Source organism: Penicillium antarcticum (genome assembly GCF_028974205.1).
Source record: "Penicillium antarcticum strain IBT 31339 chromosome Unknown utg000009l_segment0_segment0, whole genome shotgun sequence".
In the NCBI taxonomy this organism is placed as follows: domain Eukaryota; kingdom Fungi; phylum Ascomycota; class Eurotiomycetes; order Eurotiales; family Aspergillaceae; genus Penicillium; species Penicillium antarcticum.
In genome coordinates, this window is record NW_026695307.1 from 2639724 (window position 1) to 2666498 (window position 26775).

Genomic DNA, 26775 nt, shown 5'->3' on the forward strand with positions numbered 1-26775 from the left:
CCTTTACCCCCACCCTCGCAGCCCTCGGGGCTCCCTTCCCTCGACCATGGCCGCTTTACTCCGACGGCCAGGCAATCTTGCTCGCTTCTCGAGGAAAGCCGCAGAATACACTAGTCGTACAGGATACGTATCCTTGCGTGTGCAACCGCCGAGACTTTCATCCATTATCCTATCGAGCCGCGCCAGGACCTACTCCACGCAGAGCCCCGGTGGCCCGACACCCGATGAGAAGAACCGGAACAACACACCGGGAGACAATGGCTCCAAGCCTGTTTCCCGCCTCAGCGAGGCTGAAGAGAAGCAAGTGAACGACTTCCTCGATTTTGTCAACTCCTCGCCCGAGCACCGTGCCCATCTCCGAGCAATGATGACGAAGAACGGCGTGCCGCCTGAAGTTAAGCCGTGGATCGACCCGAGCCAGACACCCACTTTGATGGACCGTATCAGGTTGACTCGTTGGTTATGGAACAACACAACTGAGCAGGCAATGCAAGCCGGCAAATCCTCTGATGGGATCTCACACGAAGACATTGTCAACATGTTTAAAGACAGCCCACATACGAAGGAACAAAAGCAACCCGGAAAAGAATCGCAACAGCACGTCGAAAATAAGGGAGACGAGCCTTCCAAACACGAACCGGAAAACGACCCTAAGAAGGATGACAAGGACCCCAAGAAGGAGGAGCAGAAGAAGCAGGAACAGAAGAAACAGGACGACAAGAAGGGCAAGATGCCTCCTAATATGGGCAAGGTCCTTGAGTTCCGTTTCGATCCTGCCTCGTTCTTGGTCACCTCTCTCGTCACATACTACATCTACCGCAGCTTCTTCCCCGGCGAAAGCAGTGGCCGGGAAATCACCTGGCAGGAATTCCGGGCAAACTACCTCGAAAAGGGCCTTGTGGATAGATTGACCGTCTTGAATCGCAACAAGGTTCGGGTTGATCTCAACCGCGAAGCTGCGGCCAACGCCACCGACGCCAATGGCCAGCCCGTCTCCTATGTCTACTTCAGTATCGGTTCCGTGGATAGCTTTGAGATGAAGCTCGAGGCTGCTCAATATGAATTGGACATTCCCTCGGATGAGCGCATTCCTGTCGCTTACCACGACGAGACACCGTGGGGCGGCGTTTTGATGTCTCTGGCTCCTACCCTTCTGTTCCTTGGTGGTATCTTCTGGATGTCGCGACGTGCTGGCGGTGGTGGTGGCGGCCAAAGTGGAATCTTCGGCATTGGCAAGAGTCGTGCCAAGCGCTTCAACCACGAGACCGATATCAAGATCAAATTCGCCGATGTCGCGGGTATGGATGAAGCCAAGGTTGAGATTATGGAATTCGTCAGCTTCCTCCAGCAGCCAGACCGGTTCAAGAAGCTGGGTGCCAAGATCCCCCGCGGTGCTATTCTCTCTGGTCCTCCCGGTACTGGTAAGACCCTGCTTGCCAAGGCTACTGCCGGTGAATCTGGTGTTCCCTTCTATAGTGTCAGTGGTTCCGAGTTCGTCGAGATGTTCGTCGGTGTCGGTCCATCTCGTGTCCGTGATCTCTTCGCCAACGCCCGCAAGAACACTCCCTGTATTATTTTCATTGATGAAATCGATGCCATTGGAAAGTCCCGAGCCAAGTCCAATGTTGGTGGTGGAAACGATGAGCGTGAAAGCACTCTCAACCAGATCCTCACTGAAATGGATGGCTTCAATACCTCCGAGCAAGTGGTTGTTCTGGCCGGTACCAACCGACCGGATGTTCTTGACAAGGCCTTGATGCGTCCTGGACGTTTTGACCGACACATCTCCATCGACCGCCCTACTATGGACGGCCGTAAGCAGATCTTCCGTGTTTACTTGCAGAAGATTGTCACCGACGAGAACCTGACCTACCTAGAAGGCAGACTCGCCGCTCTCACTCCTGGTTTCGCTGGTGCTGATATCGCCAACTGTGTTAACGAAGCAGCTCTCGTTGGTAAGCCATAACTCCCCACACCCTAAATTCATATAACGCTAACACCCTTTCTAGCTGCCCGCGAAAACGCAGACAAGGTCGTTATGAGACACTTCGAGCAAGCCATTGAGCGTGTCATTGGTGGGTTGGAGAAGAAGTCGCTTGTGCTTTCTCCCGAGGAGAAGCGTACGGTTGCTTACCACGAGGCTGGCCATGCCATCTGTGGCTGGTACTTCAAGTGGGCCGATCCCCTGCTCAAGGTGTCTATTATTCCCCGTGGCCAAGGTGCATTGGGTTACGCCCAGTACCTCCCTGCGGGTGGTGACACCTACCTCATGAATGTCAACCAGATGATGGACCGTATGGCTATGACTCTGGGTGGTCGTGTCAGCGAGGAGCTGCACTTCGACACCGTGACCAGCGGTGCCAGTGATGACTTCAACAAGGTTACTCGCATGGCCACCGCAATGGTGACCAAGTTCGGTATGTCCTCCAAGTTGGGCTACATCTACTACGAGGAGGATGCCCAGCAGCAACTCCACAAGCCCTTCTCCGAGGACACCGCCCGCACAATTGACCTCGAGGTGCGCCGCATTGTCGACGAGGCACACAAGCAGTGCCTCAAGCTCTTGACCGAAAAGAAGGCTGAGGTAGGCATCGTTGCCGAGGAGCTCCTGTCCAAGGAGGTCCTTGGTCGTGACGACCTTATCCGTCTTCTTGGCCCCCGCCCTTACCCCGAGTCTGGTGAGTTCGCCAAGTACTTCGATGGTAAGGGTGGTGCGACCATCGCTCCCCCCGACAACCTGAGCCCCGAACAAACTTCTGGTAAGGATGGCCGGGACGAGTCTCCTCTCCCTCCTGCATAACAAGGGAGATAGTCGTTTCCGTGCATTTCCTGTGCTTTGGTTTGCTTCGTGTTTTCTGGGAGGAATGATATCACTGTAGCCTCTTCTTTTTTTGTATTTATGGATTGCATCCTCCTTTCTTCTCCCCTCTCATCATCTTCTCTCTTTCTCTACCCTCTCCCATAACACACATCTCCCTACCGCCCAATCGCGCTGAATATGATCTCTTTCTTTTTTTTTCTTCGTTTGTTGAACCCTCATCTCCGTGTTCATCTAGATAGGTACTACAGTACTGAGTGTATAATAGGGAGTTTTGTTTAAGCCTGTCTTACCTTGATATCTTTCCTTCTTCGTCGTAGCTTCGGCTGTGTCCTAAATTGTAATCAACTCAGTCTGTTGATATTGGTTATATCGTGCGACCTTACCGTAAAACGCTCTGTCTGGTTTGAACAAATTGAAAAGATATTGTATTCAGCAATATTCCAATAATGGTTAAAGGAAAAATTAAATTTAAGATCAGAAACCGCCATTCAAAATACACGCTCCGCTCCGCCTTCGACTTGTATACTATCCAAGTCTCAATTTACTCGTCCTTCTTGCTGGCACGCTTGGTCTTCTTCGCCTCAACAGAGAAGCGAGGAAGGAAGCGACCAACGCGGGCTTGGTAGTCCTTGTACTCGGGATACTTGCTGGCGCTGATAGTTTCAGTGAGACGGGTGCTTCCCTGGAAAATGGCAAGGTAGCCTAGGACACCCAGAGCGGCCCAGTGGAAGTAGGTCTTAGTGTTGTAGCAAGACCAAGCGTACAGGGTCACCCAAACGGCTTGCTCGGCGACAAAGTTGGGGTGACGGGACCAAGACCAGAGACCGTTGACAACAAAGCCCCGCTCGAGATCCTCGGCGTCGAACTGGCCCTTGTATTCACCGGGGATGCGCGCGTTGGTCTGGTACTCCTGCTTGGCAGTCTGGAAGTTCCACTGCTGCTGGTCGGCGAAAAATTCAATGACAATGAAGAAGAATGCGGCACGGGAGAATGCCAGGTCGGTGAGGCTGAAGGTCTCGCCGGTCTCGTTGTACGCCTTCAGGACAAAGATGTAGGTGGGAGCAGTAATGAGGAAAAGCAACAGCGACTGGGCCACAGCAATGAAGCTGAAGTTGAAGATCATGAACAGGAAGCTGTTGTTCACTCTGGAGCGCACGATCTGCCAGCGGTAGTCCTCCGAGCCAATCGAGTATCCTCCTTTGCGCCAGTAGTTGAAAGTCAAGCGAGCCTATCGTAACCTTCGGGTTAGCGCATACCAATACAAGACTGAAAAGCCTGCTTACACTCCAGACCACGCTGATGATGGCGATCGTATCCAGGGTTGTCGTTTGGATGCCCGACAAACGAGCCCAAATGGCGAAATGCACGTTGTACAACGCGGGGAGAATGCTCCAAAACCGGTCCACCTGCGAATAGTTTCGGTTGATCTCGGCGGCGATGAAGAACAAAGCTGCGAGAACTCCACCGAAAGCAACCGCGGAGACCAGAGGGTTGGTGGCGAGGTAGACAGCTTTCAGGTTATCGACATCCCGGCCAGCTTCGCGCAAGCTGTCGGGAAGGTATCGCAGCTGTTCGAGGTAAGGCAGAACTGTGAGCTGAAAGGAAGTATAGTCCACGAGGGACTCCACTCGGGGAAGTGGTAAAGATGCCATGTCTAAGAATATAAGAATACCGGAACAGAGAGGCAAACAAACAGAGAAGAAAGATGGGGGGAGTTATGTTTGGATTACCTCATCGGGATTAGCTCAGGATCGCCTTTGCTTACATAGGTTTAGTTGCCTCAGGCCTCCACGCGCGTCTTTCCACGAAGAGACAACTTCAGTATGAACTTCATGTGATCTTTCGGGCTCATCATGGCTCGCAAAATCCTCTGCGTGGCAGAGAAGCCTGCGATTGCTCGTGCAGTGGCCACACATCTTTCGGGTGGTTCTTTCCAGACAGTGAGTATCCTCAAGATTTCAAGCGAGTAGAGGCTAAGATCAAGGACAGCATCCAATCCGTGGGAATCAATATGTAAAAAACTACGAGTTTGATTTCAACTTTGGCGGTGCTTGGGGCAACTGCTCGGTCACCATGACCAGTGTGATAGGCCACCTTACTGGCCTGGACTTTGACCGCCAGTACAAAGGTTGGCTTTCCTGTCCTCCAGGGTCCCTTTTTGAGGCCCCTGTACATGAGGATGTTGACAAGGTAAGATATGTCGGGCTGCTTCGGTTGAGCAGGGCTAATGTCTCCAGTAGGACAAGCTGCCAATCGCGGAAAACATCCGCAACCAAGCCAAGTACTCCAAGGCACTGTTCATCTGGACCGATTGTGATCGCGAAGGGGAACACATCGGTTCTGAAGTCCGTACCCAAGCCATAAAAGGCAACGCTCGTATTGAGATCAAGAGAGCCAAGTTCAGTAACACGGAAAGCGCGTAAGTGAGAACATTGGCGTTTTCCAAGCTCAATACTGATCTCTCGGTAGCCATGTGCGTCGGGCTGCTCTGCAACCAGTTAATCTTGATGACTATCAGGCAAATGCTGTAGCTGCTAGAATCGAGCTTGACCTTCGAATTGGTGCGGCATTCACACGTCTCCAGACACTGCAGTTACAGGCAGTAGTAACTGCTTTGAAAGACAAGGTTATCAGCTACGGTAATTTGTTCTTGAATTCCTGACCACATGAGCGTAGCTAAATCTGTACAGGATCTTGTCAATTTCCTACGTTGGGGTTTGTTGTTGACCGATACTTGAGAGTGCAAAACTTCAAACCGGAGACGTTTTGGGGCATCAAAGTCATTTTGTCCCGCGAAGATAAGAAGGTCAACTTCCTCTGGAAGCGCGTGCATCTATTTGATCGAGCAGTTGTGACAATGATGCTGGAACGTTGTTTGATTGCAAAACAAGCCAAAGTCACAAAGGTGAATCAGAAGCCTACAAGCAAATGGCGACCACTTCCCTTGACAACCGTCGACCTACAGATGATGGGCTCTCGTTTCCTTCGGTTGGACAGTCAAACTATTATGAAGGTGTGCTAAATCCTATCAAGACTGAAGACCAGGTCGCTGACAGGCTCAACAGGTAGCGGAAGCGCTGTACACCAAGGGATACATCAGCTATCCCAGAACTGAAACAGACCAGTTTGACCAAGCGATTGACCTCAAGAAGTTGATTGAGAAGCAATATCCTGACAACTCGTGGGGGCAATACGCTAGAGAGTAAGCAGTTCGTATGCTACTTGATCTGTTCATGGTTAATAATACGACACAGTCTCATTGATAGCAAATTCAGGACTCCTCGCTGGGGTCGTCACAATGATAAGGCTCATCCGCCAATCCACCCAGTGAGCTGGGTCTCACCAAATCAACTAAACGCCAATGAAAAGAAGGTCTACGAATTTGTAGTCCGTCGATTCCTTGCCTGTTGCTCTGACGATGCCAAGGGCCAGAGTACAGAGATTGAGATCCAATATGGAGAGGAAATGTTCCACGCCAATGGTCTGATGGTGCTGGAGAGAAATTATTTGGATGTATATGTCTACGACAAGTGGGAGAGCAGCCAGCAGCTTCCAAAGTTTGAGATGGGCGAGCTCTTTGAGCCAACAGAAGCCAACATCTTTGAAGGCAAGACTACTGCACCGAACTATCTTACTGAACCTGAACTCATTGGTCTGATGGATGCCAATGGAATTGGTACGGATGCTACGATGGCAGAACATATTGCCAAGATCAAAGAACGTGAATACGTCGCCACAAATCAACGAGGCAATGGCCGCACCTCAGTGCAAGAACTTATTCCAACCCGTTTGGGCATTGCCCTCGTGGAGGGGTATGATAACGTTGTCACGGGCCTCCCAAACAGTGTATCTCTTAGCAAGCCGTTCCTTCGCAAAGAGATGGAATTGCGGATGCTTGAGATCTGCTCAGGTACCAAAACACGACAGGAGGTCGTGCAACAGAGTCTCGATATGTACCGGGAAGTTTTCATTCATACCCAAAGGCGTATCAACATGCTCAAGTTTGCCTGCCGGAAATACCTTGTTGAAGAGGCTGCATCATGACCTTCAAAACTGATGATTTATCTTAATTGCTTCAAATGATACCAACAATGTACTACCTCGTCTCCTCGGATGTTTCTTTGCTGGACGTAAGGAGCTGCCGCATGCAAACTTGACAAAGTGCGGACGCGTAAATTTGTTGTTAGCGGTTCTATCTGATAAAAAAACATTATATACTGGTATAGAAGCACTAACTTGAGTATTAAACAACGCATTCAACCCAGTGTACTTATTCACCATAGATCTAAGATTTATCCTTCCCTCCATATTCTTTCTTTGCTTACCCATTACGCAAATTCGCGTGAGAGGATCAGGATAGCAGCAATCTTATAGGAGTCTATTTCAATAAACACTAGGAAGCTATACTCAGGGTTCTTGAACACTTGAATCCGCTGTGTCAGACGAGACCGCGTATCCATTCGAGCCTCCTGTGGCATTTTGCACCGCATCATTCATGAATTGCATCTCTCGCAGGATCTGAGAAACCTTTTTGATAAGATTTTCCGTGTCATGGACAATCTTCTCGAGTCTTTGGTCAAGGACCTGTTTGTTTTTCCTCTGGTTGTTTTCTATAACTTGAGTAACGGATTTGAATTGTTCCTCCCATTGAAACGCAAAAGCACCAAAGATATCCTTTACATGGGCGAGCTCTGTTCGGAAAGTTCCTATGTCTATCTGAAGTTGTTCGCATACTGCAAGGATGGTACTTTCCAGGAGCCTGTGAAGTCTCTGAAAGTCACTGTTGATTGATTTGTAAAGCCCTTCACCCAGGACCAGCTTCGTATCCATAAGATATTTCTTAAGCTGGGCTGTGTTTAGCAGCACAGAGAAGAGCCCCGCGACGAGGAAGACAAATGCAATGGTGGCAAGAGAGAAGTAACGTTCAGTTGTTCGTTTGGTGAGGGCAGCTTCCCTTTCGGCCTTCTCTAGGATTCTTTCCAATAAGAAGTCGGACATCTGGGTTGAATCGAACTTTTTCAAAAGTTCCTGCAGCAGATAGTCTGTCATTTGATTTGAGGCGGTTGTGACAAGTGGGCAGGAGGTCGGAGATGCCACAGGTCGAGTGTTAAGATGAAATGACTTTTCTTCAGCATCTTTGTGCAGATTGTACATTTGATGTTTAGATTCTTCGAATGCAACCAGTTGTCGGAGTTGTTGGTCTTGGGGTGAAATGGCATCATCCTCGGTGAAGACGTAAGGGTGCAGTCGGCGTAAACCGTAGATTGATCCCACGACCTCGAGGGAGCCAATGCCGCGCATGAAGTAGGAGTTTGTAGGTGAAATTGTAGTTAGAGGCACTGATTGCCACAAGCCAAGGCCGTTCATGCCGGCGAACATGGCTCCTAGCAGCCAGAATTCGAGCATTTTGTCGAGATTCAAATTGAAATATTGAACGCTTCCGTGGCTCTGATATTTAAATACCTTTTTTCACGATATTCAGAGAAAGGTGGAAGTTTCCACATCTTTCTCGGTGGTTTGAGGGTTTTATATACCAGTGCATCTAATTAGTTGATCGGGTGAAAACAATAAACATACATGGCTTTGTTCACAGCAAACGTGAATGGGCAGCGCTTCCGCGGGTCTCGACTTGCATAGACTTTAATCACGTATTTGTCAGACTGGTTGTATGTATGGTTATTCTTATTGGCTACATGGCTGCATTGTTCCTTAAAGGCCCCTTTGTCGTCTTTGTTTGAGGTTTGGTCATTGTGCACATGAAAGAGTTGTTTATTTGGATGAAAAGGTTTGGACGCATTTCTGCAGGCAGTTCTTCGATTTTTGAAGTCTAATTATATTCAGTTTCTTTGGATAAAAATAGTTAGTCAACAATGACCCGGAAGCGAGTACCAGTAAGTCCTGGTGGAAGTGTCCGATATTCAGAGAGAAGTTTTGCAGGCCACTCACTTTACTAACCAAAAGTTCAAAGAGACATGTCCCGATAAACATTGCAAACTATGTAGGGGCATACGTTAGCATACAGGTAGTTAGTTCATTTGATATCTACCTCTAGGGAGAGGTAGCAGGGGGACTATCGGGCAAGAAAAACATGTAGCCTTGGACCTTAAAAAGAGATTGAGATATTACTTTGACAAGCAGATTGCATTAACTTTGCATATATTGAGCGATTTACCCGTATCTGTCCTCACGCGACATATCAGCAATCATTTGCGTCCAGTCTGGTGAGCTTGTGCAACCAGTTCGCCGCTGTAAATAACCCGTTTGCGCCTCAATTTCTATCTACAAGTGTTTCCGCATGGATCCCCCTGTACTAGAAGAGGCGACATGTAAACATCTCACTTATTACTGAACTTTATCTTCCAGAATCCCTTCTTGTGGTCCAGATAACCTTGTAAGGCATAGGCCCTTAACGGGAGGCGTCAGTGGAGCAAGCCACTTATTATTCTCCGGCGGCTCTTCGTAGATTATAAGGTGCTTTGACAAGATTTCATTCCGTCGGTGGCGTCCTTCATCTAACGGATTCATGAAATGTCTGAACAGATCCGAGTCGATTTCCCCGCACTATTCAAGTATAATGACGTACTCAGCCCTAACTTCTCCCCATGATAGGCTCGCCCGGTGATGATCATTCCTTGGACGCCTTGTACTAAAGTCGCATTGCTTCTATTGCTTGATTTGCTTGTCTGGGGTGTCAAGGCGGCCTGGAAGTCCTGTTTTTTACACTCTTGTGATTGCTTCGGATCATTCGTGTTCGTCCGCGTGGTGGTCTACCAACTCCGCATTAAGGAATTGTCTGATGACAGGGGAGTATGTATCGTTTCTCCATTGGAGAACCCTGCTCTTCCCTGTCGACTCGTCGGCTCGTCCGGCAGCTACATTACCAGTGGTAGGAAGGTCAATGATCCAATAACTTCATTGAATAGGCGCCATTTCTGTCATATTGGCTGTCTTCGGCCATGACAATCCAACCATGTTACATGTACATAGATCCCCTGTACTTTCAGGCGGCCTATGCCGCATAGGATGTAGCCCGGTCTGAAGCTAGATTGCAATCCTGTAAGACGCCAGCATACTAGCGTGTATGGAGCAAACGCGACATTTTGACTCAATGGGCTCCATAAAAGCGTCCATGCCCTCCCCAAATCCCCGCATGCTATGATTTAGAGGCTTTCATCACGTTGTTCTCCTAAATTTTGGATGACTGGTAGCTTGAATAGGCCTCAAGGTATGAAATCCTATCCGCAAGTCTTTTATCTAGGCAATGTCCTATTCCAGGCTGACTTGGCTCTCCAATATCGATAGCAGATCACAACATACCATATATCCCAATACTACTCAATAACACTTTACTTTCGAATTTGGATAATGAAGGAAGAAGGGATCGTCAATCCGGCTACGGAGAAGGACGAGCGCATGGAGACCCCGACATATGCACATAGGGAAGAGAAGACAGAACCTCTTCCCGATGTGGAGGATCGTTCTCGTGGTCAGCTCAATGCTGTATTTGAGAACCCTCTAGCCGGCATCCCTCGCGAGCAACTCTTCAAAGATGTCGCAGAATTTTGCCTTAGGTACGACCTGATGGACCATCTCGAGACTTTCAAGAAAGGCGCTCTCATATCGCAAGATCCTTCAAAAGCAACGAGCCTTCCAGAATTGACAGATGACGAGAGGGTGGCTCTCGAGCGTGAACATACTCACAAATGGTCACAGCCATGGCAGCTTTACTTCCTTGCCTGTATGTCTTGAAGATCTGCCCATTGACGGAACTAACTTTTCGACCTCAAGCTATGTGTTCTCTTGCTGCCGCTGTCCAAGGTATGGATGAGACAGTCAACAATGGTGCTCAGGCTATCTACATGAAACCAGATGTAAGTGCTTCTGTATGCACTCAAACTTCTCTAGTTGATCAGAATGGCCTAGCAACTCAACATCACTACGGCAAACATCCAAGGCCTCGTTGTCGGCGCCCCCTACTTAGCTTGCGCAATTATCGGTTGCTGGCTTACCGAGCCTCTAAACCGCTACTTCGCCCGGCGTGGTACGATCTTCATTTCATGCTTTATTGCAGCTGTGGCTTCGATCTGGGAAGGTGTCTGTAACACCTGGGTCAATCTCTTCATTGCTCGCTTCGTTCTCGGACTGGGCATTGGTTCAAAATCAAGTACTGTGCCAGTGTATGCCGCAGGTGAGTCTCACTGATTAGATCTAATACCCTTGCAATACACGTCTGACACAATACCCCCACAGAATGCTCACCGGCTCCAATCAGAGGAGCCCTCGTCATGATGTGGCAGATGTGGACAGCCTTCGGTATCATGCTAGGCAACATAATGGGTGTTGCATTCATGAGCCTGAGTCCAGATCTCAGTTGGCGCCTCATGCTAGGATCGACCGTCGTACTACCACTTATTGTCTGCGCTCAAGTCTACATTTGCCCTGAGTCCCCAAGATGGCTGATCCAGCATGGCAAAATCCAGAAGGCATATACCAACTTCCGCATCCTCAGACCCACAGATATCCAGGCAGCCAGAGATCTGTATTACGCTCATGCAGGTGTCGAACTCGAACGCAAGGTTAACAAGGGCAAGAATTTCTTCACGATGTTCATGGAGCTATTTACAGTCCCCCGTAATCGTCGAGCTACGTGGGCTAGCTGGATTGTGATGTTCATGCAGCAATTCTGTGGAGTGAACGTCATTGCCTACTACTCTACTTCTATCTTCACCGAAGCGGGCTACAGTCTGACCAGCGGACTATTGGCTTCCATGGGAACCGGTATCTTGAATTGGGTATTTGCTCTGCCGGCCTTCTTCACGATTGATACATGGGGTCGACGGAATCTGTTGCTATTCACATTTCCTTTCCTGGCTATATTCCTCCTCTGGTCTGGGTTTTCTTTTTGGATCGAAGCCGATAACGATTCCAGCAAAGCAAGAGTTGCAATGGTCACCACCGGCATGTATCTCTTTGAAGTATTCTACTCGCCTGGCGAGGGACCTGTGCCTTTCACTTATTCCGCTGAGGCCTTCCCTCTGCATGTTCGGGAAGTCGGTATGTCGTGGGCGACGGCGACTACTTGGTGTTTTAACTTCATTCTCTCATTTACCTGGCCCCATCTGGTCGAGGCTTTCAAGCCACAGGGCGCTTTTGGCTGGTATGCTGCTTGGTGTGTGATAGGCTGGTTCTTGGTTTTGTTGTTTGTACCGGAAACCAAAGGCAAGACCCCAGGATCCGTTCACTTCAGATTGAGTATACTAATTTGTCATCATAGCTCTTACTTTGGAGGAGCTGGACCAAGTTTTCTCCGTCTCAACTCGCAAGCATGCTTCATACCAAATGAAGAATGCTTGGTGGCATTTCAGGGTTTGGGTTCTCCGTCAGAACCCGCCACCATTGCCGCCATTCTACCAGAATGCTGAACGGCTTGCTGAGGTGGGCAATTTCGTGTCGAAGTAATGGCTGCTTTTCCAAGTTTGTACTTGTGTTGAGATGTGGGTGGTATTATTTGGTCATATCCAGAGTTTCTATTTTGTTCTTATTTGCTACTTTGTTGGAATTCACTTTGAGGGTCTCACTCATCTAATTAAATGAAGTAGTCCTCAAATGGTTTTATCCTTTTGTGGAAAGTGTACCTCTGCGGCGAGATTTTGATAGCTGGAATATTGGTGCAATATTGTTTTCCAACCTGGGCTGTTCTTCTTAGTATAAGAACTAACCACAGTTTTTGGCTTTCTTCTTCTCTCGTATCCAAGACGAAATAAATTTGAGAATTGTGCAATATGTACGAAATCTCCCACAGAGTTGACCAATTTATCCCTATTGACCATGCATGGATAATGAATCACTCAAGTCTCTTGCTCAGTACAACGCCATAGTAGACGGTAGCAATAAAGCTGACTAGGTTGACCAGACTGGAAATGCCGTGCACACGACCGAACTTCTTGTTCAGAGCCAGCATCTCCTTTGAGTGAGGTGCCGGGTCGTAGCTACGCTTACCATCACGGGTTTCTGCAAGGGGTCAGAACATGAACATAAAACATAATGCTACAATGTTAAGCGGATTGTCTCAAAGCCAAGCTTACCCTGGTGCTTTCGCTCACGCATCACATTGGTAGTGATGGGACGCAAAACGAACATGTTCACCAAACCGGTCACTGCCACGGTTGCCAAGGGAAGGAAGGTGTTAACGCGGTCCTCTGGCGCAGTCAAGCCCGAGAGTCCCAGTGTCTGTCCGCCGCGAGAGGCGGTCAAGGCGACCACCACAGGCAAGGCTGTCTGCAGCGAAAAGTAGATGGGGAAGATGGCAGTCTGCAGACTGGCGAACTGGGGCCTCGGCAGGGCGCGGAAAGCAACAAAGCCTCCGACAAAAGACTATTGACTTATGAGATGAGGTTTCTATTACAAGGTTTGACGTTTTGACATGTGGCGTCAAGTCAAGTCTTGGACTTACCTGGAAGAACTGGGTTCCCAGAAGGGTGCCATAGCTATATTGTTTGTTAGATGATGAGGCCCTCAATGTGGAAGGAAACAAACCTCAGGATATGATATGGGCGTGGGTCATTCATATTTAAGGAAGGATATGAGTTTGATAGTATGATGTTGGAGGGGAAGACTTGATAGTTGGCCTGAATTCCACGGCCGCAACAGAACAAACACGGGTGATGTCATGTGCCTTCGCGTCTCGGTCTAAACCCAACGTGGAAATATCGCGCGTCTGCCTGGACTCTGCCTGGACGCTGTGTTGTCTTTGGGTGATTTTGAATAATTCTCTTTCAACTCTCAACATTTCATCATGGCGGAAAAAGAGGCTACAGTTTACATTGTGGACATGGGAAAGTCCATGGGCGAGCGTCACCATGGCCGCTCCGTGACTGATCTCGAATGGGCCATGCAGTATGTCTGGGATAGGATCACCTCCACGGTATGGAACCTGCGGCAGATTATCTACAGCTGCTGACCGGAGAATATAGGTGGCTAACGGTCGCAAGACTGCTACATTGGCTGTGGTTGGGCTCAGGACAGATGGTGCGTTGTACCCTGTCCCTAAAAGTGTCCAAGCTAACGTATACAACACCAGAAACTCACAATGAGCTCGATGAGGAGGCCAACTACCATAATATCTCAGTTCTTTCAGATTTGGGCCAGTATGGTTAAACAAATCGTCTCTTTCATGTCGAATCGCATTGCTAAGCCCTTCTTAGAGTCCTTATGCCTGATATTCGGAGGCTCCGAGAAATAATCAAGCCCAGTCGGACTAACAGAGGCGATGGTATGTAGCATGTCAATTTCTTTAAAGCTTCAAGTCTAATATCTTCAAAGCTATCTCTTCAATTGTCATCGCCATGCAGATGATCATCACCTACTGCAAGAAGCTGAAATACAAGCGGAAGATTGTCTTGGTGACGAATGGCACCGGCTCTATGAGCAATGAGGGCCTGAAGAGCATTGTTTCAAAACTTCAAGAAGAAAACATTGAGCTGGTGATCATGTATGTCTCCTACCCGGTGATACTACAGCAGAGCTAATACTATATAGTGGGGCTGATTTCGACGACCCCGAGTATGGCGTCAAGGAAGAAGATAAAGACAGTGCAAAGGTAGTTGAATGACTCTTATGCATTTGTAAAATGTATTGACCATTATATTACAGGCTGGAAATGAGGCTCTTCTCCGTGTACTCGCTGAAGATTGCGATGGAGTGTATGGAACGCTGGAGCAAGCCGTCTCAGAACTAGACATTCCCCGAATCAAGGTGACCAAGAGTATGCCATCTTTCAAGGGGCATCTACAGCTTGGTAACTCGGAAGAATATGACACGGCAATTCGCATACCCGTTGCGCGATACTTCCGTACCTACGTCGCCAAACCACCTTCAGCAAGTTCCTTCGTGTTGCGCTCTGGAACTGAAGCTGGGCAGGAATCTGCCGCCGGAAGTCAGGCTCCGGGTGAAGGCGATACACTGACAACAGTACGGATGTCCCGAACCTATCAAATCAACGATCCAAATGCTCCGGGTGGAAAGACAGATGTGGAACGAGATGATCTGGCAAAGGGGTACGAGTACGGACGTACGGCAGTTGCTATCGAACAGACGGATGAAAATGTCACGAATCTGGAGACCTTCGCAGGCATGGAAATTATTGGCTTCATCCAGAGCGACAAGGTACGTTTTCCCGCCGATCTCTCATCTGACAATGACCAACCTCGCGTACAGTACGATCGATACTTGCACATGTCCAACACCAATGTCATCATCGCCGAGCGGGCAAATGACGCCGCATCACTTGCATTGTCCTCGCTTATACATGCACTATATGAGCTGGAGTCATTTGCCGTTGCTCGATTGGTGGCCAAAGAAAACAAGCCCCCTATGCTTATCTTGCTGGCCCCCTCTATCGAGCCAGACTACGAATGCCTGCTTGAAGTGCAGCTTCCATACGCTGAAGATGTACGATCGTATCGCTTCCCGCCTTTAGATAAGATCATTACAGTCTCTGGTAAGGTGGTGACTGAGCACCGCAACCTCCCAAGTGACAGCTTGAGGGATGCAGTGAGTGATTACGTGGACAACATGGAGTTAGAAACTACAAACGACGAAGGGTGAGTAGCTCGCATAAGAAACTGGCCATCAGCTAACGAGTAAAACCAGCGAACCCACTAACGAACTTCCAATCGACGAATCATTCTCCCCACTACTACACCGACTGGAATCAGCCGTTCGATATCGCGCAGTGCACCCGAACGATCCAGTTCTTGATCCCTCGGAACGGCTCACCCAATTTGCCCGGCCTTCAGAAGAACTGGTCAGAAAGTCCAAATCTTACCTCGAAAGATTAATCTCAACAGCAGATATCAAGAAGGGTAATATCTCTGTCTCTACAAACCCCTTTACCGAAAGAAATACTAATCCAAACCCAGTCCCACCGAAAACAAAGGGCCGCAAACGCCAACGCGAAACCGAGAAACCCCTCTCAGGCTTAGACGTCGACGCCCTCCTAAGCCTAGAACCAAAGCGCACAAAGATTTCCTCCGAAAACGCAATCCCAGAATTCAAACAAACCCTCTCACGCGCAGATAGCATCAACGCAATCCACGATGCCGTAAAGCAAATGGCCGAAATCATCGAGACCCAAATCAAGCACAGTCTCGGCGATGCGAACTACGACCGAGTCGTCGAGGGACTTGGTACTATGCGCGAGGAACTGGTTGACTACGAAGAGCCATTTTCTTATAATGACGTCCTGCGTACGCTCAAGGGCAAGTTATTGGCGGAGGTGCTTGGTGGGGATCGGAGGGAATTGTGGTGGCTTATTCGGCGGAATAGGTTGGGGCTTATTGATAAGAGTGTTGTGGAGAGCTCGGGTGTTTCTGAGGCTGAGGCTCAAGAGGTGAGTTTTAGTCTTTTGCTAGGCCCTCTTGGGTGGCTGAATGGTTTGGATGCTAACTTTGTGTATAGTTCCTTGCTGCTAACTAGGGTGGATTCTTTCATGATGAGTTAGTTCTTGTATTTGTTATGGGCTCAATTCGACTATGCATAAGTTTGCAATTTTTTTCTGATTCTTCGCGTGTAGTGTATTGTATCCCTTGTTTAAAGAAAAGCCTCACTGTTCTAGCTGCTCGCGCCGCCGTTCCAGGGCCAGAAGAATTGGGCATGACCTATGGGCCTGTGTTTCATGCTGCTTCTAAACTGTATAATGTACGTGATACCAGTCGAGATGGATAGTTTAGGTAGCCTTCTTGAATTCGAGAATTTCAACAATATATGGTGTTGTCCATCCTGTTGGAGGACATATATATCCTGCTGGGGTGAAGCAAACATCCACCACAGCACATCCCGCTACACCAAACAAGTAATTTTCAATAACTTTCCAGATGCAAATTGAGCATTATATCTTCCTGAATAAATGCTTTACTGAAAATAAACATGTGGAAGAATTGAGCAAGCCCATGAACGTTATTGTCATATCGACGTAGAATTGACGCGCAAAAGACCAAAAGAACCTGCAATCAAACACCATGCAACAGACACGCGAAGTCGTGATAGCTTTGCAAGACGTCTCACAAGTATAGAAACCGGAGAACCAAACGCCGTGCAAAACATGCCCAAAAACCAACATTGCTCCAGAGAAAACCAGACGTAGTCAGACCGAAAAGAAAGCAAGAACATTAAACAGCATCCAGATGCAACTTGAAAAAGGGGTATGCAGAAAACTTTGTCCAGCGGGGACGATAAGAATAGAAAAGGAACCGCACATAGTGACTGTGCAAAGGTCCTAAGAACATGACAGTTTCAGTGGACGGTCTTGGCTGCCCGTGCTGGGCTGATGGAATTGCTTCCAACGCGACCACTGGCTTTGCGGACACCGCGAGCATCGCTGCTACGGGTGCTGTCCGTTGCTCGACGAGGGCTAGAGCGCACCTTGCTGACGGATATCGGCGCACCGCAACCACTCTTTCGACTGACTGGAGTCTTGGGGGCTGCATTGTAGTTTTCCTGATCCTCATGGTTGCTATCGGCCAGAGTATAGCTAGCAGTGACAGTGGCAGAGTAGCTGATCGATCGCGAAGTGGGAGATGCGACAGGAGATCGCGATGATCGCTTAGCTAACCTACGAAGCTGAATCTCTTCCTCACTTTCGCTGCCCTCGTTGCTCTTTCGGTGAGTGCGATGGCGTTGCTCGCTTTCAACAGTCAAGGAGCCAGAAGTAGTCCGGGAGTAGGGGTGGTGTCGTGAATCCTTGCGGTGTGACTTGCGGGGTTGACCGGGAGTGGGTGCAGGAAGGTTTTCTTCTGTGTAAGCACTAGCTTCGTTTTGATCGATCTCCCCAAGGGCCGCGCGCTTAGAGTGACTGTTGTTGGGAGGTGTGGACACCACTCCGTTGCTGCTGCGCTTCTTTGTGGAGACTCGAGGAGTAACGGGAGTAGACTGAGCGTACTTCTCGCGCATGGAATCCTCGAACCACCATTCTCGGAAGGAGCCCTGATTGAGGTGCAGCCAGTGCTGCTGGGGTCCAACAACCATTCCAGGGCGCATGAATCTCATGAAGGCAATGACCTCGTTGGCAGTAAAGCCATATTTGTAGATTAGATAAGCACCAATCAAGCATCCAGTGCGGCCAAGGCCAGCCTTGCAGTGAACTGCGATTCCCTTTTTCTTGATGGTGATCATTTCGTGCGCCATTTTAATGAAGCGCCGAACGAGCTGCAGGGGAGGGCAGGTGCCGTCCTCGAAAATCATGTCAATATGGGAGATACCAAGTGCGGTGAAATAAGATGGGCAGTAGAGCTCCGAGTTCAATCGCACAACCAGGCCGACGTTACGGGAGGAGAAATGGGCCAAGACATTCTTGAACGGCATGGGAATCTTTGCGGAGGAGATTTCCGAGATGGTGGAGGGCAATGCATCGTATTCGGGAGTGTTCATGGGAATGGGTTCCACGGGCTGTTGTTGAGGAGAGGCAAAGGCGAGGAAATCAGGAGTAACCCAGTTGAAGTCACCCATGTCGACTCGTTCAAACTTCTCATACTCTTCCAGATTGAAATCACGAAGTCCGCAGAGCGACTGTTCTTTGGCTTTCCAAACGCCATACACTACATCTTGAATGTTCAAGATAAAGTCTGCCTGACTGTAGCCAGCATCACGGAAAGGCATATATGGAGGATCGGCTTGCGCAATAGGCGCAAGAGCCAAATGAGGTGGCCAAGACTGAATCATGACCATATAGCATGCGACGAGACAGGCCGCATTTGCGCGACTCCGGGCATCAGTTTTGCTGTAGAAAACGACTGGACGATCGCTGTTGGCCGGGTCGCCGAGGATCTCATGGAACAAAACGGCAAAGCGGTACAAATGTCCAATGTGGAGCGGCCCAAAATCGGCGTGAAAGGCATTGTAGAGGAGGGTGTCGTCAATCGTGAAGTAGACCGGGGAGCGGCGCTTGCTCGGGGTGGAGGGCTGGGCGCGTGCCCGCTTGCTTGGAGACTTGGGCGCATCCAGATGGAAAGGGAACGGGGTTCTTGAGCCCGGAGCAGAGTCATAAGAGGCCAGATACAGGCGATCTAAGTAATATGTATGTTTAGTTACCAATGTCGGGTGGTGGACATCCAGTGGGAAAAACATTGCACCCACCTTGGATGTACTCGATCATCTGGCCTCCGTGGTTCAAGTCGGTAGTCATTTTGCTCTTTGTTTGCTGGCAGACTTGATAGAGATTGTGTGACGTTCAAATAGAACGTATCTTGTCAAGATGCGTTTGCAGGGACTTGTGTTGAGGTGTGACTCGAACGATAGCGCCAATTGTAAGAGTATCGGAGAACTAAACGTTCATGATCCGATCAACCAAGATTAAGAATAAGAACTAAGAGGTGAGGAAGCCTGTACAGGAGGGGTTCAGAAGAAAAGGAAATCAACAACAAGTTCGAGTTTCATGATGTTTGGGGCAGCTGCCATGCTATGTTGTGCCTTTCCTGATCGGGACTAGAGGTGGCTGTTGACGTGACAACCGTGTGGCCTCAGGCAGAAAGTGGATGCCTGTGACATTCCACAAACAAAACATCACAACATACAAACATCACAAACACAACACTTCTCATCTATCACTCTCCTCTGACCTCGCCCTCGACCTCGTCATTGGGCTGTTCACATACCACTAGGCAACTATTCTAATGAATGGGCCGTTCGTTTGCCTGTTGTGATGTCCCATGACGGAATGGGTCACACAAGGCCATAGATGCCTTCAACTGCTCGATATCGATTTGGGCGCCCTTCCTCATGCTTTAATACAACTCTGCTCAGAGTCCGCCCATGGATGACATTTGGCCTTTCTATCACCCTATCAGGAGTTGTCCTACTGAGCACATCCTGGCTTAGATGCGAGATCATGCTCAGGCCGCTTGGCCCTACTAGTAACAGATGCAGAGTGATTGATGATTGATCTGGTAGACAATTGGCCCCGGAGAACTCTTCGTAAGGACCTTTGTTGGGTATAACCCACTGTTCAGGGCTCATTACAGGACCTAGAATCGTGGCTATCACATTCTATCGTTGTTTGTGGTGAGTTTGCACTCGACTGATCATGGAGGTTGTATATTGGACCCACTGCTTGCCTTGGGCTTTCAAGATCTCGGCCAACTGCTTTACCTAGACATTATTGGTTCAATATCACTACCCGGTTATCATTTTGACTCAGTCATCACTTACAATCCTGGCATTTCCCTGTTCATCCAACAAGTTGCATTGCTTCGGTGCAGACTGTGACAACTCCAGCTTCAACGCAAGGATACAGTGACTGGCAGCAAACTATTTTCTACTAAAGTTCGAATGTTCCACTTAGTGAAAGTCACGTTTAGTCCGCCACTCCCTGCTAAGCGTTGAGATGATCGGCAACAGTCCGAAGAGCGGATTCGTTGAGTCCCCGCTTAAAGCTCAACCCTTACCTGACCTTATTCACTACGATGTCAAAGCCATCATCCCTCACTTCGACACCTCAGCATGATCGGGTGTATACCTGTCGTACTAATGTATCATTGGACATAGCATTTGATCCCAAGAAAAAAAATTGGACTCCCTCACACCCGGTATTTAAGCTATTTAAGTCTAACGAGAAACTATACGATCTTCTCCATCTTGGACTATTCCCAACTGACGTGAAGAGAACTATAATGCTGAGATAAACAAGCTTCATACTCCACTAATGCGCTTCCTGACTCAACCTTGCTGCACCGGGACTTTCCCCGGTCATTTATACGCCTTCTGTCAGTTCATCAAATCGGTTTGATTGGAGCCCATGTGGGCGCGCCACAAACCCCTTCGTTCGTGCAATTTCCGCTGAGATGAGACTGCCTCCACGGCTCTAAGGGTGGCACATTAGCGCCGATCGTGGTTATTGTCGACTCAAACGAACAACAAGCACGGTCAAAACATCGCCCCTGAGGATCCCGAACGCTAGGGAGGTCCCTTTGTGGAGAAGAATAAACGGACCCCGAGAGATGTATATAATACTACCTCCAGCACCTGCTACTCGTATTCCTTTTTCTGTCCCACACAAATCGCTCCTTCACTTCTAGTCACTCCTTCCAGCTTCTATCTCTGTACACACCTACCTCACCAAGTCATTCTTTTGAAACGTTCAATCCTATCCAAAATTGCAACAATGAAGCTTACTGGAGTTTCCGTTTCTCTCGCCCTTGCTGGCCTATCCTACGGCGCTACTATCCCCATCGCCGGAGGCGCTCTCAGTGGCGTCGAGGGCACTGTTGGTGGTGCTCAGGCTGCCACTTCCAACCTCGTTGCTCCTGTCGTCACCACTGCTGGCAGCTTGGCCGGCGGTTTGAAGCGCGATCTTGGTGATGCTGCTGGTGAGACTGTTGAAGCCATACCTAGTGTTCTCAACGGTGCCACTGGTATTGCAGCTGGTGCTGTTGGAACCGCTGAGAGCAGCAGCTCCGGTCTTGTTTTCACCGCGGAGCACGGTATCGAGAATGCCCTTCCTGGAAAGCGGGACTTCACCGATGCCGTCGGACAGACTGTTGAAGCAGTCCCTGGTGTTGCTAACGGCGCTACCAATATTGCCGCCGGTGCTGTCGGAACCGTTGAGAGCACCACCTCAGGGCTTGTTTACACCGCGGAAAACGCTGTCGGTAGCACCCACGATCTTGGAACGCGTGACTTCACCGATGCCGTTGGCCACACTGTTGAGGCTGTCCCTAGTGTTGCAAATGGCGCTACCGCTATTGCCGCCGGTGCTGTCGGAACCGTCGAGAGCACCGTCTCTAGCGGCGCTAATACTGCGGAGAAGGCCGTTTCTAGTGTCGGTGCCGGCAAGCGTGATGTTGATGGCATTATTGACACCGTCGCTGGGACCGTTGGTAGCACTGCTGGTAGCACTGTCGGCAGTACCGTGGGAAGCACTGTTGGGAGCACTGTCCCTGCCACTGTTGGTCGTAAGTATCCTTCCTTGTCTTTTTGATTTTTGGTAGCTAACTCCCCCTCAGAGGCAACTGCTAGTCTCAGTGGCCTGGCTAAGCGCCAGGGAGGTCTCACCAGTGGCATTGACTCGACCGTTCTGAGCATTGTCGGTCCCATCACCTCCCACCCCACTGACCTCATCGGCTCCCTCGTCGGTCTCAAGCACGCCGCCGACATTGGTGAGATCACCCACAGCCAGCTTGCTGAGCTCCCTGCTTTGCAGGCCGTGCTTTCTCTCCTCTAAATTCCCTTTGGTGCACGACCATAGCTTCAGCTTGGAGTGAGAAGGGTATCAAGACGACTTGACCCAGGTCGCCGCAATTATACATTCATGTTATCTCCATTCTTTGAGTCCTCTTGGGTTATTCCCTGAAGCCTCTTGTTTTATTTAGATCTTTTGTGATCAAGCTTTTATGTACTATACCTTCACGAGTGACTTTTATACTTCTACGACTTAAGATGAGTAATTTGCATGGGAAGCTTAGCTTCACACCTAAACATGTATTTCTTTGACTTTTCACATTGATATTTTCTTAAGCCCACGATTACTTAAGTGCGAATATATCATACTCTCATCCTTGAACAGATCTTTAAGCTTTTGTTTGTTCTCCGCAAACCCCGAGACTTTATAAAGCTGAGTCATCACCCCGGCCCCTCTACGATTTTGCGTGGCAAATATCCAACCCCCATCACCAGCACATCCAATTGACCAAAAATACATCGAGCTCGCGCCCCAAGACATTCACCAAGCACTTATCTATACTAATCACTCCATCCCACTCTTACATCATGGCTCCCGAACCCAATAACCCCGAGTTCCCCTACTCATTGTACGAACGCACCCCGCCTAAATCCCAGATCTACCAAATGAAACTAACACGCAAACCCCAGAACAATCTCCCTCCCTCTCCCAACAAAACGCCTCGCCTCCTCTGCCCTGCGCACCCTAGAAGTCGACTCAGAATTGTCCCCTTTCGTGCGGCGCACACTCAGTCTCGAATCTCCAACCTCCGAAGCTCCCTCAGAGCCTAAGGAAAAGAAACTGAAGCAAGATCCTGATGAATCACAGACCATCTTGAAGACTACATACTATGCGACAACGAATCGCATGCTGCGCGTTGCTGTTAACGGCTTTATGGAGAGTCTTGGTGTTATCCTTGGTGTTATGGCTGAGCTGGATGTTGATATTCTTAAGGCTGAGATGGAGGGTTGAATTTATGACATTCAGCAATGAAATACATGCTTTACTGAGGGGGTTATCTGCTTCCTGGACTATATGTCAGTTGCTTGGGCTTGGGGCTGATCTTGGACCTATCTCCGCGCGATCGGCTACAGCTTCAAAACTCGAGCCTGATATTGTCTTCACTTCTACACCATCCTCTATGGCTTGAAATCTTTCACGAGTTGGCGGGTGTGAATCACCCCTCGGTCCATTCAGTGAATGGCCGTTGCGATACCATGAAGGTTGATTGTTGCTCCGTGGCAAAGACAACGCCAAAATGCCTTTGTTGCCAGGTTGGAAATACTTAGCTGGACACGACGACTTCCCGGCTCCAGGTTTTCCAACTGCACCTTCTTGCTGAATTGCTGGATTGCATGCTTCATCTGCGGTGTGGATTTGCTTCGCCCTCAGCCTGTACTAGCTGGAAATCTAACAAGGCAGGCATACAAATCGTCCAATTGATATTGAAATAAACAATGAAAATGAGACATACTTGCGGTTTCCTGTCTTTTGTGGTGTCTAAGAAAGCATAGAGTAATGCCTAGTTGGCTGCCGCTAAGAAGTGGCTGTTTACAAGAAATTTGAATTTAGAATAGGTCTTGTGATATCTTTTGACAACCTACTGTGGGCCGTAAGGTTTTTACAATAACCAGTTTCGAGAAGAGAAAGACTTATGCCCAGCCTATATACATTGTTAAGCTTAAAGCCAAAATATTTTAGGCTCAAGGAATGCACAAAATTATGCGCGGACGGTCTCGGTTGGCAAGATGACCAATAACACAACCAATAAAGTGGCACCTAAAAGACATCGGCTCGGACAGATAGCTACTTCCGGCGGCACTAGAACACTCCGTGCCCAGACCCGCGGCCAATTGGTAAGAAGGTGGTTTGACCTCGGTTGAGAAGCGAGTACAAAAAGACCATGTTCGCGTTTTCGCCTCTGCGGTGCTCCTTTACTGCCAAGTCCTTCCGTCTATCAACGACGTCATTGTACAACCTCTCTCCGCGTATACCCTCCAAACCTTCTCTTGTCCACCAAACAAGCAAGATGTCTTCCGCTACTTCTTTCTACGACTTCGAGCCTGCTGACAGTACGTACATTCCCATGCTACTATGCACCCACCCACCCATCCATGTCGTATCCCTTCCTTCCCACGAATCAGCAAACCAAAAACTTGAAAACAACCAGCTAACCCAACACTCACCCAACAGAAAAGGGCACACCCTTCCCCCTCTCTTCTCTCTCCGGAAAGGTCGTACTGGTTGTGAACACCGCCTCAAAGTGCGGCTTCACACCACAGTTCGAAGGCCTGGAGAAGCTCTACAAGAACTTGTCGAGCAAGTACCCAGATGACTTCACAGTCATCGGCTTCCCCTGCAACCAGTTCGGCAGCCAAGACCCCGGTTCCGATGATGAGATCCAGTCCTTCTGCCAGCTGAACTACGGTGTCTCCTTCCCCGTGCTGGGCAAGCTCGATGTGAACGGCGATAACGCCGCACCCGTGTGGACCTGGATGAAGGAGCAGCAGCCTGGTATTATGGGCCTCAAGCGCGTGAAGTGGAACTTTGAGAAGTTCCTTGTTTCGGCTGATGGAAAGGTTGTTGGTCGTTGGGCTACTACTACCAAGCCTGAGGGTCTTGAGGATACTATTGTTCAGGAGCTTGAGAAGGCTAAGAAGGCTGGTACTCTTGCTTCGATGAAGAAGGGTGATGCTCCTGCTGCCACTGAGGCTTAGTTGGTTTGATTTGCCAGCTTTTTTCTATGGTTTTTCGGTTACCCTGTTTCGGTTTAATTTGTATCTATAGCCCGGTGTTTCTGTCTCTGACATACTGGTTCTCTTTTTTTCCGGCTCGGAAGGGGATTTTTTCTTAAAGTGATAATGATAATTCGTATCCATGTCCGTCATTTTGAGTGGTATGTTTATAATTCGTAATCCACTAGATCTCTTCTCTGGATCTGCCCATATCATAAGCTCCATTTTGCCGGTGTGGTCTAATATCTCAGCCTAAGCAGAAGGGGCGCCCTTGGGAATCAGGTTTCGCAGGGACAAATCATAGACAACGTCCTCGACCTTCTTGACCTGTTACCCATGAGTATTAGTAACCGAAGCTTGGATTGTGAGTTCGCGGTCAGGGAAACTTACACTGTACTTGATACCATCGCTACGCTTGCGCAAGATGTCGTTCTTCAAGTTCAAGAGCTGGAAGCCAGCAAACAACTCCTTGATGAAGTTGCCAATCTGCATGGGACGGGTATAATCACCGAGAGTGACGGAATTGACGGCCAAGCGAGACTGCAAATAAAGTAAGCATCAGAACAAAAGTTGGTGAATGAGTGACAAACCAATTCCTCAACCATAGCAATCAATGCCAAGAGGTACTCCTCGATAGTCAGGTGGAAAGCATCCTGCTCCTTCAAGTTGACGGGGACTGTCAAGGAGAAACAGTATATTAGCAATGCGCTTCAAGACACGAGAATCAAATTGAGGATAACCTACTTTCAAGGAACTTGCCCACATCTTCAATAGTCATGAAAGAAGCCGAGCTAGGACCCTTGTGCTCCTGCAATCCACCCAACCAAGCGCAAAGCTCAATGGAAGCAACCTGCCATGAATATCAGTACAGTCCCTCAAACTCCCAGACTCAGTAGCACAGAAAAACGAACCAGGTTCTGCAGCTCACGGGTCCACAGCCCATTGTACTTGTAAAAAGGGTGCTTGTCAGCCACAGCCTTGAGGCGGGCAACTTCCTGCTTCTGAGCGAGGATCTCAGTGGTCACATCATCAAGCACGGGCTTCACTGTGATCAAGTCAGCAGTTTTGTTCTCAATGGATGTTTCGGCCGGTACACCGCCTCAGCAATGAGAGTAGATATGTGAATACTGTAGAAGCAAATTCACGTCCAGCTGTGTTCCTCTAGCGGCTGAAAGTGATCACTTACATTGATCAGCAGGCGTGGAATGAGCCCGCGAAAGGATAGCTTGTGTAGATCGCCCTAAAAGAAACGCATCAGATCTCAGTTCAAATCAAAGATGGACCTCAATGACGGAGTTGAGCAGGCCAACGCAGAGACCATGTATCTCCATCATTGATCATGAGCTGCAAGACACACCTCTGCGGGCGAGAGTCTGGACAATCTCATGCAGTTCCTGTTGAGAAATGTTAGCTATCAGTGGTTCCGCGTTGGGGTTTGGTGATGTCTTGGCACGTGAAGAATTCACCTGATGCGCTGGTCGGACTTACATCGCGGACGGTGCTCTCCTCGTCAATCTTGTTCTGGAGGTCTTCGAAAATTCGTTGATCGATCATTTTGATGGTTGATGTTGGGTGCTGATGGTACGTTCTGTGGGAAAATTGGTAAGGCGGGTTTGAAAGATGCGGTGGATGAGTTACGTCAAAATCAACGTTGGAAAAATGATGGAGCTTACTGTAAGCACAACATTGAGTATTTATCGCTCAAATTCTGAAGAAGGGCTAACTTGCTGCTCTGTTTGCTTTAGCAAGTTTTAAAAGGGAAATTTCTCACTTGGTGAGGGTGAATAGAGGGGCTTTCACTGCGATTGAGGTACAAGCTGCAGCTGTTTTTCATATACATTCTACAATGAGCTACTGAGGAACCTGACGTTCTGAACTGAACACTTAGTCTTTCAAAAATGGACACAGTTGAGTTTATTCACTCTCAACAAAAATGATCGCAAAGGCGACTCAGAAACAGAAAACTCCGGAACCATGACCATATTTCCAGCGTTTTATCTTCTTGCCAG

General features: G+C 48.8%; 12 protein-coding genes across 12 annotated transcripts; 7 read left to right on the top strand and 5 right to left on the bottom strand.

Moving 5' to 3' along the window:
- Positions 1-46: 46 nt before the first annotated feature.
- N7508_009352 (ATP-dependent metallopeptidase FtsH/Yme1/Tma family protein) lies at positions 47-2800 on the top strand (the record flags this gene model as incomplete). The annotated part of the gene is made up of 2 exons (XM_058467415.1): positions 47-1955; positions 2010-2800. The coding sequence occupies 2 exons, from the start codon at positions 47-49 to the stop codon at positions 2798-2800; spliced, it is 2700 nt and encodes an 899-aa protein (XP_058315261.1).
- Positions 2801-3362: 562 nt separating this feature from the next.
- N7508_009353 (DUF1295 domain protein) lies at positions 3363-4473 on the bottom strand (the record flags this gene model as incomplete). The annotated part of the gene is made up of 2 exons (XM_058467416.1): positions 3363-4049; positions 4105-4473. 2 exons carry the CDS (start codon positions 4471-4473, stop codon positions 3363-3365), a joined length of 1056 nt encoding a protein of 351 aa, XP_058315262.1.
- A 201-nt stretch (positions 4474-4674) lies between these two features.
- On the top strand, positions 4675-6865 carry N7508_009354 (DNA topoisomerase 3; the record flags this gene model as incomplete). Its single annotated transcript, XM_058467417.1, has 7 exons — positions 4675-4761; positions 4811-5011; positions 5062-5240; positions 5291-5460; positions 5512-5834; positions 5887-6023; positions 6076-6865. The coding sequence occupies 7 exons, from the start codon at positions 4675-4677 to the stop codon at positions 6863-6865; spliced, it is 1887 nt and encodes a 628-aa protein (XP_058315263.1).
- A 363-nt stretch (positions 6866-7228) lies between these two features.
- Positions 7229-8227, bottom strand: N7508_009355 (uncharacterized protein; the record flags this gene model as incomplete). The annotated part of the gene is made up of 1 exon (XM_058467418.1): positions 7229-8227. The coding sequence occupies one exon, from the start codon at positions 8225-8227 to the stop codon at positions 7229-7231; it is 999 nt and encodes a 332-aa protein (XP_058315264.1).
- Positions 8228-10186: 1959 nt separating this feature from the next.
- Positions 10187-12280, top strand: N7508_009356 (uncharacterized protein; the record flags this gene model as incomplete). Its single annotated transcript, XM_058467419.1, has 5 exons — positions 10187-10559; positions 10610-10692; positions 10745-11009; positions 11072-11875; positions 12096-12280. 5 exons carry the CDS (start codon positions 10187-10189, stop codon positions 12278-12280), a joined length of 1710 nt encoding a protein of 569 aa, XP_058315265.1.
- Positions 12281-12665: 385 nt separating this feature from the next.
- On the bottom strand, positions 12666-13389 carry N7508_009357 (DUF4149 domain-containing protein; the record flags this gene model as incomplete). The annotated part of the gene is made up of 4 exons (XM_058467420.1): positions 12666-12832; positions 12907-13195; positions 13275-13308; positions 13358-13389. 4 exons carry the CDS (start codon positions 13387-13389, stop codon positions 12666-12668), a joined length of 522 nt encoding a protein of 173 aa, XP_058315266.1.
- A 227-nt stretch (positions 13390-13616) lies between these two features.
- On the top strand, positions 13617-16297 carry N7508_009358 (ATP-dependent DNA helicase 2 subunit KU80; the record flags this gene model as incomplete). Its single annotated transcript, XM_058467421.1, has 11 exons — positions 13617-13745; positions 13795-13849; positions 13902-13968; positions 14026-14093; positions 14144-14312; positions 14360-14420; positions 14474-14986; positions 15038-15423; positions 15473-15684; positions 15742-16211; positions 16280-16297. 11 exons carry the CDS (start codon positions 13617-13619, stop codon positions 16295-16297), a joined length of 2148 nt encoding a protein of 715 aa, XP_058315267.1.
- Positions 16298-17113: 816 nt separating this feature from the next.
- On the bottom strand, positions 17114-19001 carry cdcA (phosphoprotein phosphatase CDC14; the record flags this gene model as incomplete). Its single annotated transcript, XM_058467422.1, has 2 exons — positions 17114-18882; positions 18953-19001. The coding sequence occupies 2 exons, from the start codon at positions 18999-19001 to the stop codon at positions 17114-17116; spliced, it is 1818 nt and encodes a 605-aa protein (XP_058315268.1).
- Positions 19002-20975: 1974 nt separating this feature from the next.
- Positions 20976-22034, top strand: N7508_009360 (uncharacterized protein; the record flags this gene model as incomplete). The annotated part of the gene is made up of 2 exons (XM_058467423.1): positions 20976-21765; positions 21817-22034. 2 exons carry the CDS (start codon positions 20976-20978, stop codon positions 22032-22034), a joined length of 1008 nt encoding a protein of 335 aa, XP_058315269.1.
- A 545-nt stretch (positions 22035-22579) lies between these two features.
- Positions 22580-23003, top strand: N7508_009361 (CTAG/PCC1 family protein; the record flags this gene model as incomplete). The annotated part of the gene is made up of 2 exons (XM_058467424.1): positions 22580-22620; positions 22682-23003. The coding sequence occupies 2 exons, from the start codon at positions 22580-22582 to the stop codon at positions 23001-23003; spliced, it is 363 nt and encodes a 120-aa protein (XP_058315270.1).
- Positions 23004-24060: 1057 nt separating this feature from the next.
- Positions 24061-24748, top strand: N7508_009362 (glutathione peroxidase; the record flags this gene model as incomplete). The annotated part of the gene is made up of 2 exons (XM_058467425.1): positions 24061-24103; positions 24225-24748. The coding sequence occupies 2 exons, from the start codon at positions 24061-24063 to the stop codon at positions 24746-24748; spliced, it is 567 nt and encodes a 188-aa protein (XP_058315271.1).
- A 270-nt stretch (positions 24749-25018) lies between these two features.
- On the bottom strand, positions 25019-26320 carry N7508_009363 (translin; the record flags this gene model as incomplete). Its single annotated transcript, XM_058467426.1, has 8 exons — positions 25019-25093; positions 25157-25306; positions 25357-25442; positions 25511-25616; positions 25678-25811; positions 25953-26006; positions 26124-26160; positions 26255-26320. The coding sequence occupies 8 exons, from the start codon at positions 26318-26320 to the stop codon at positions 25019-25021; spliced, it is 708 nt and encodes a 235-aa protein (XP_058315272.1).
- Between the last annotated feature and the right edge of the window lie 455 nt (positions 26321-26775).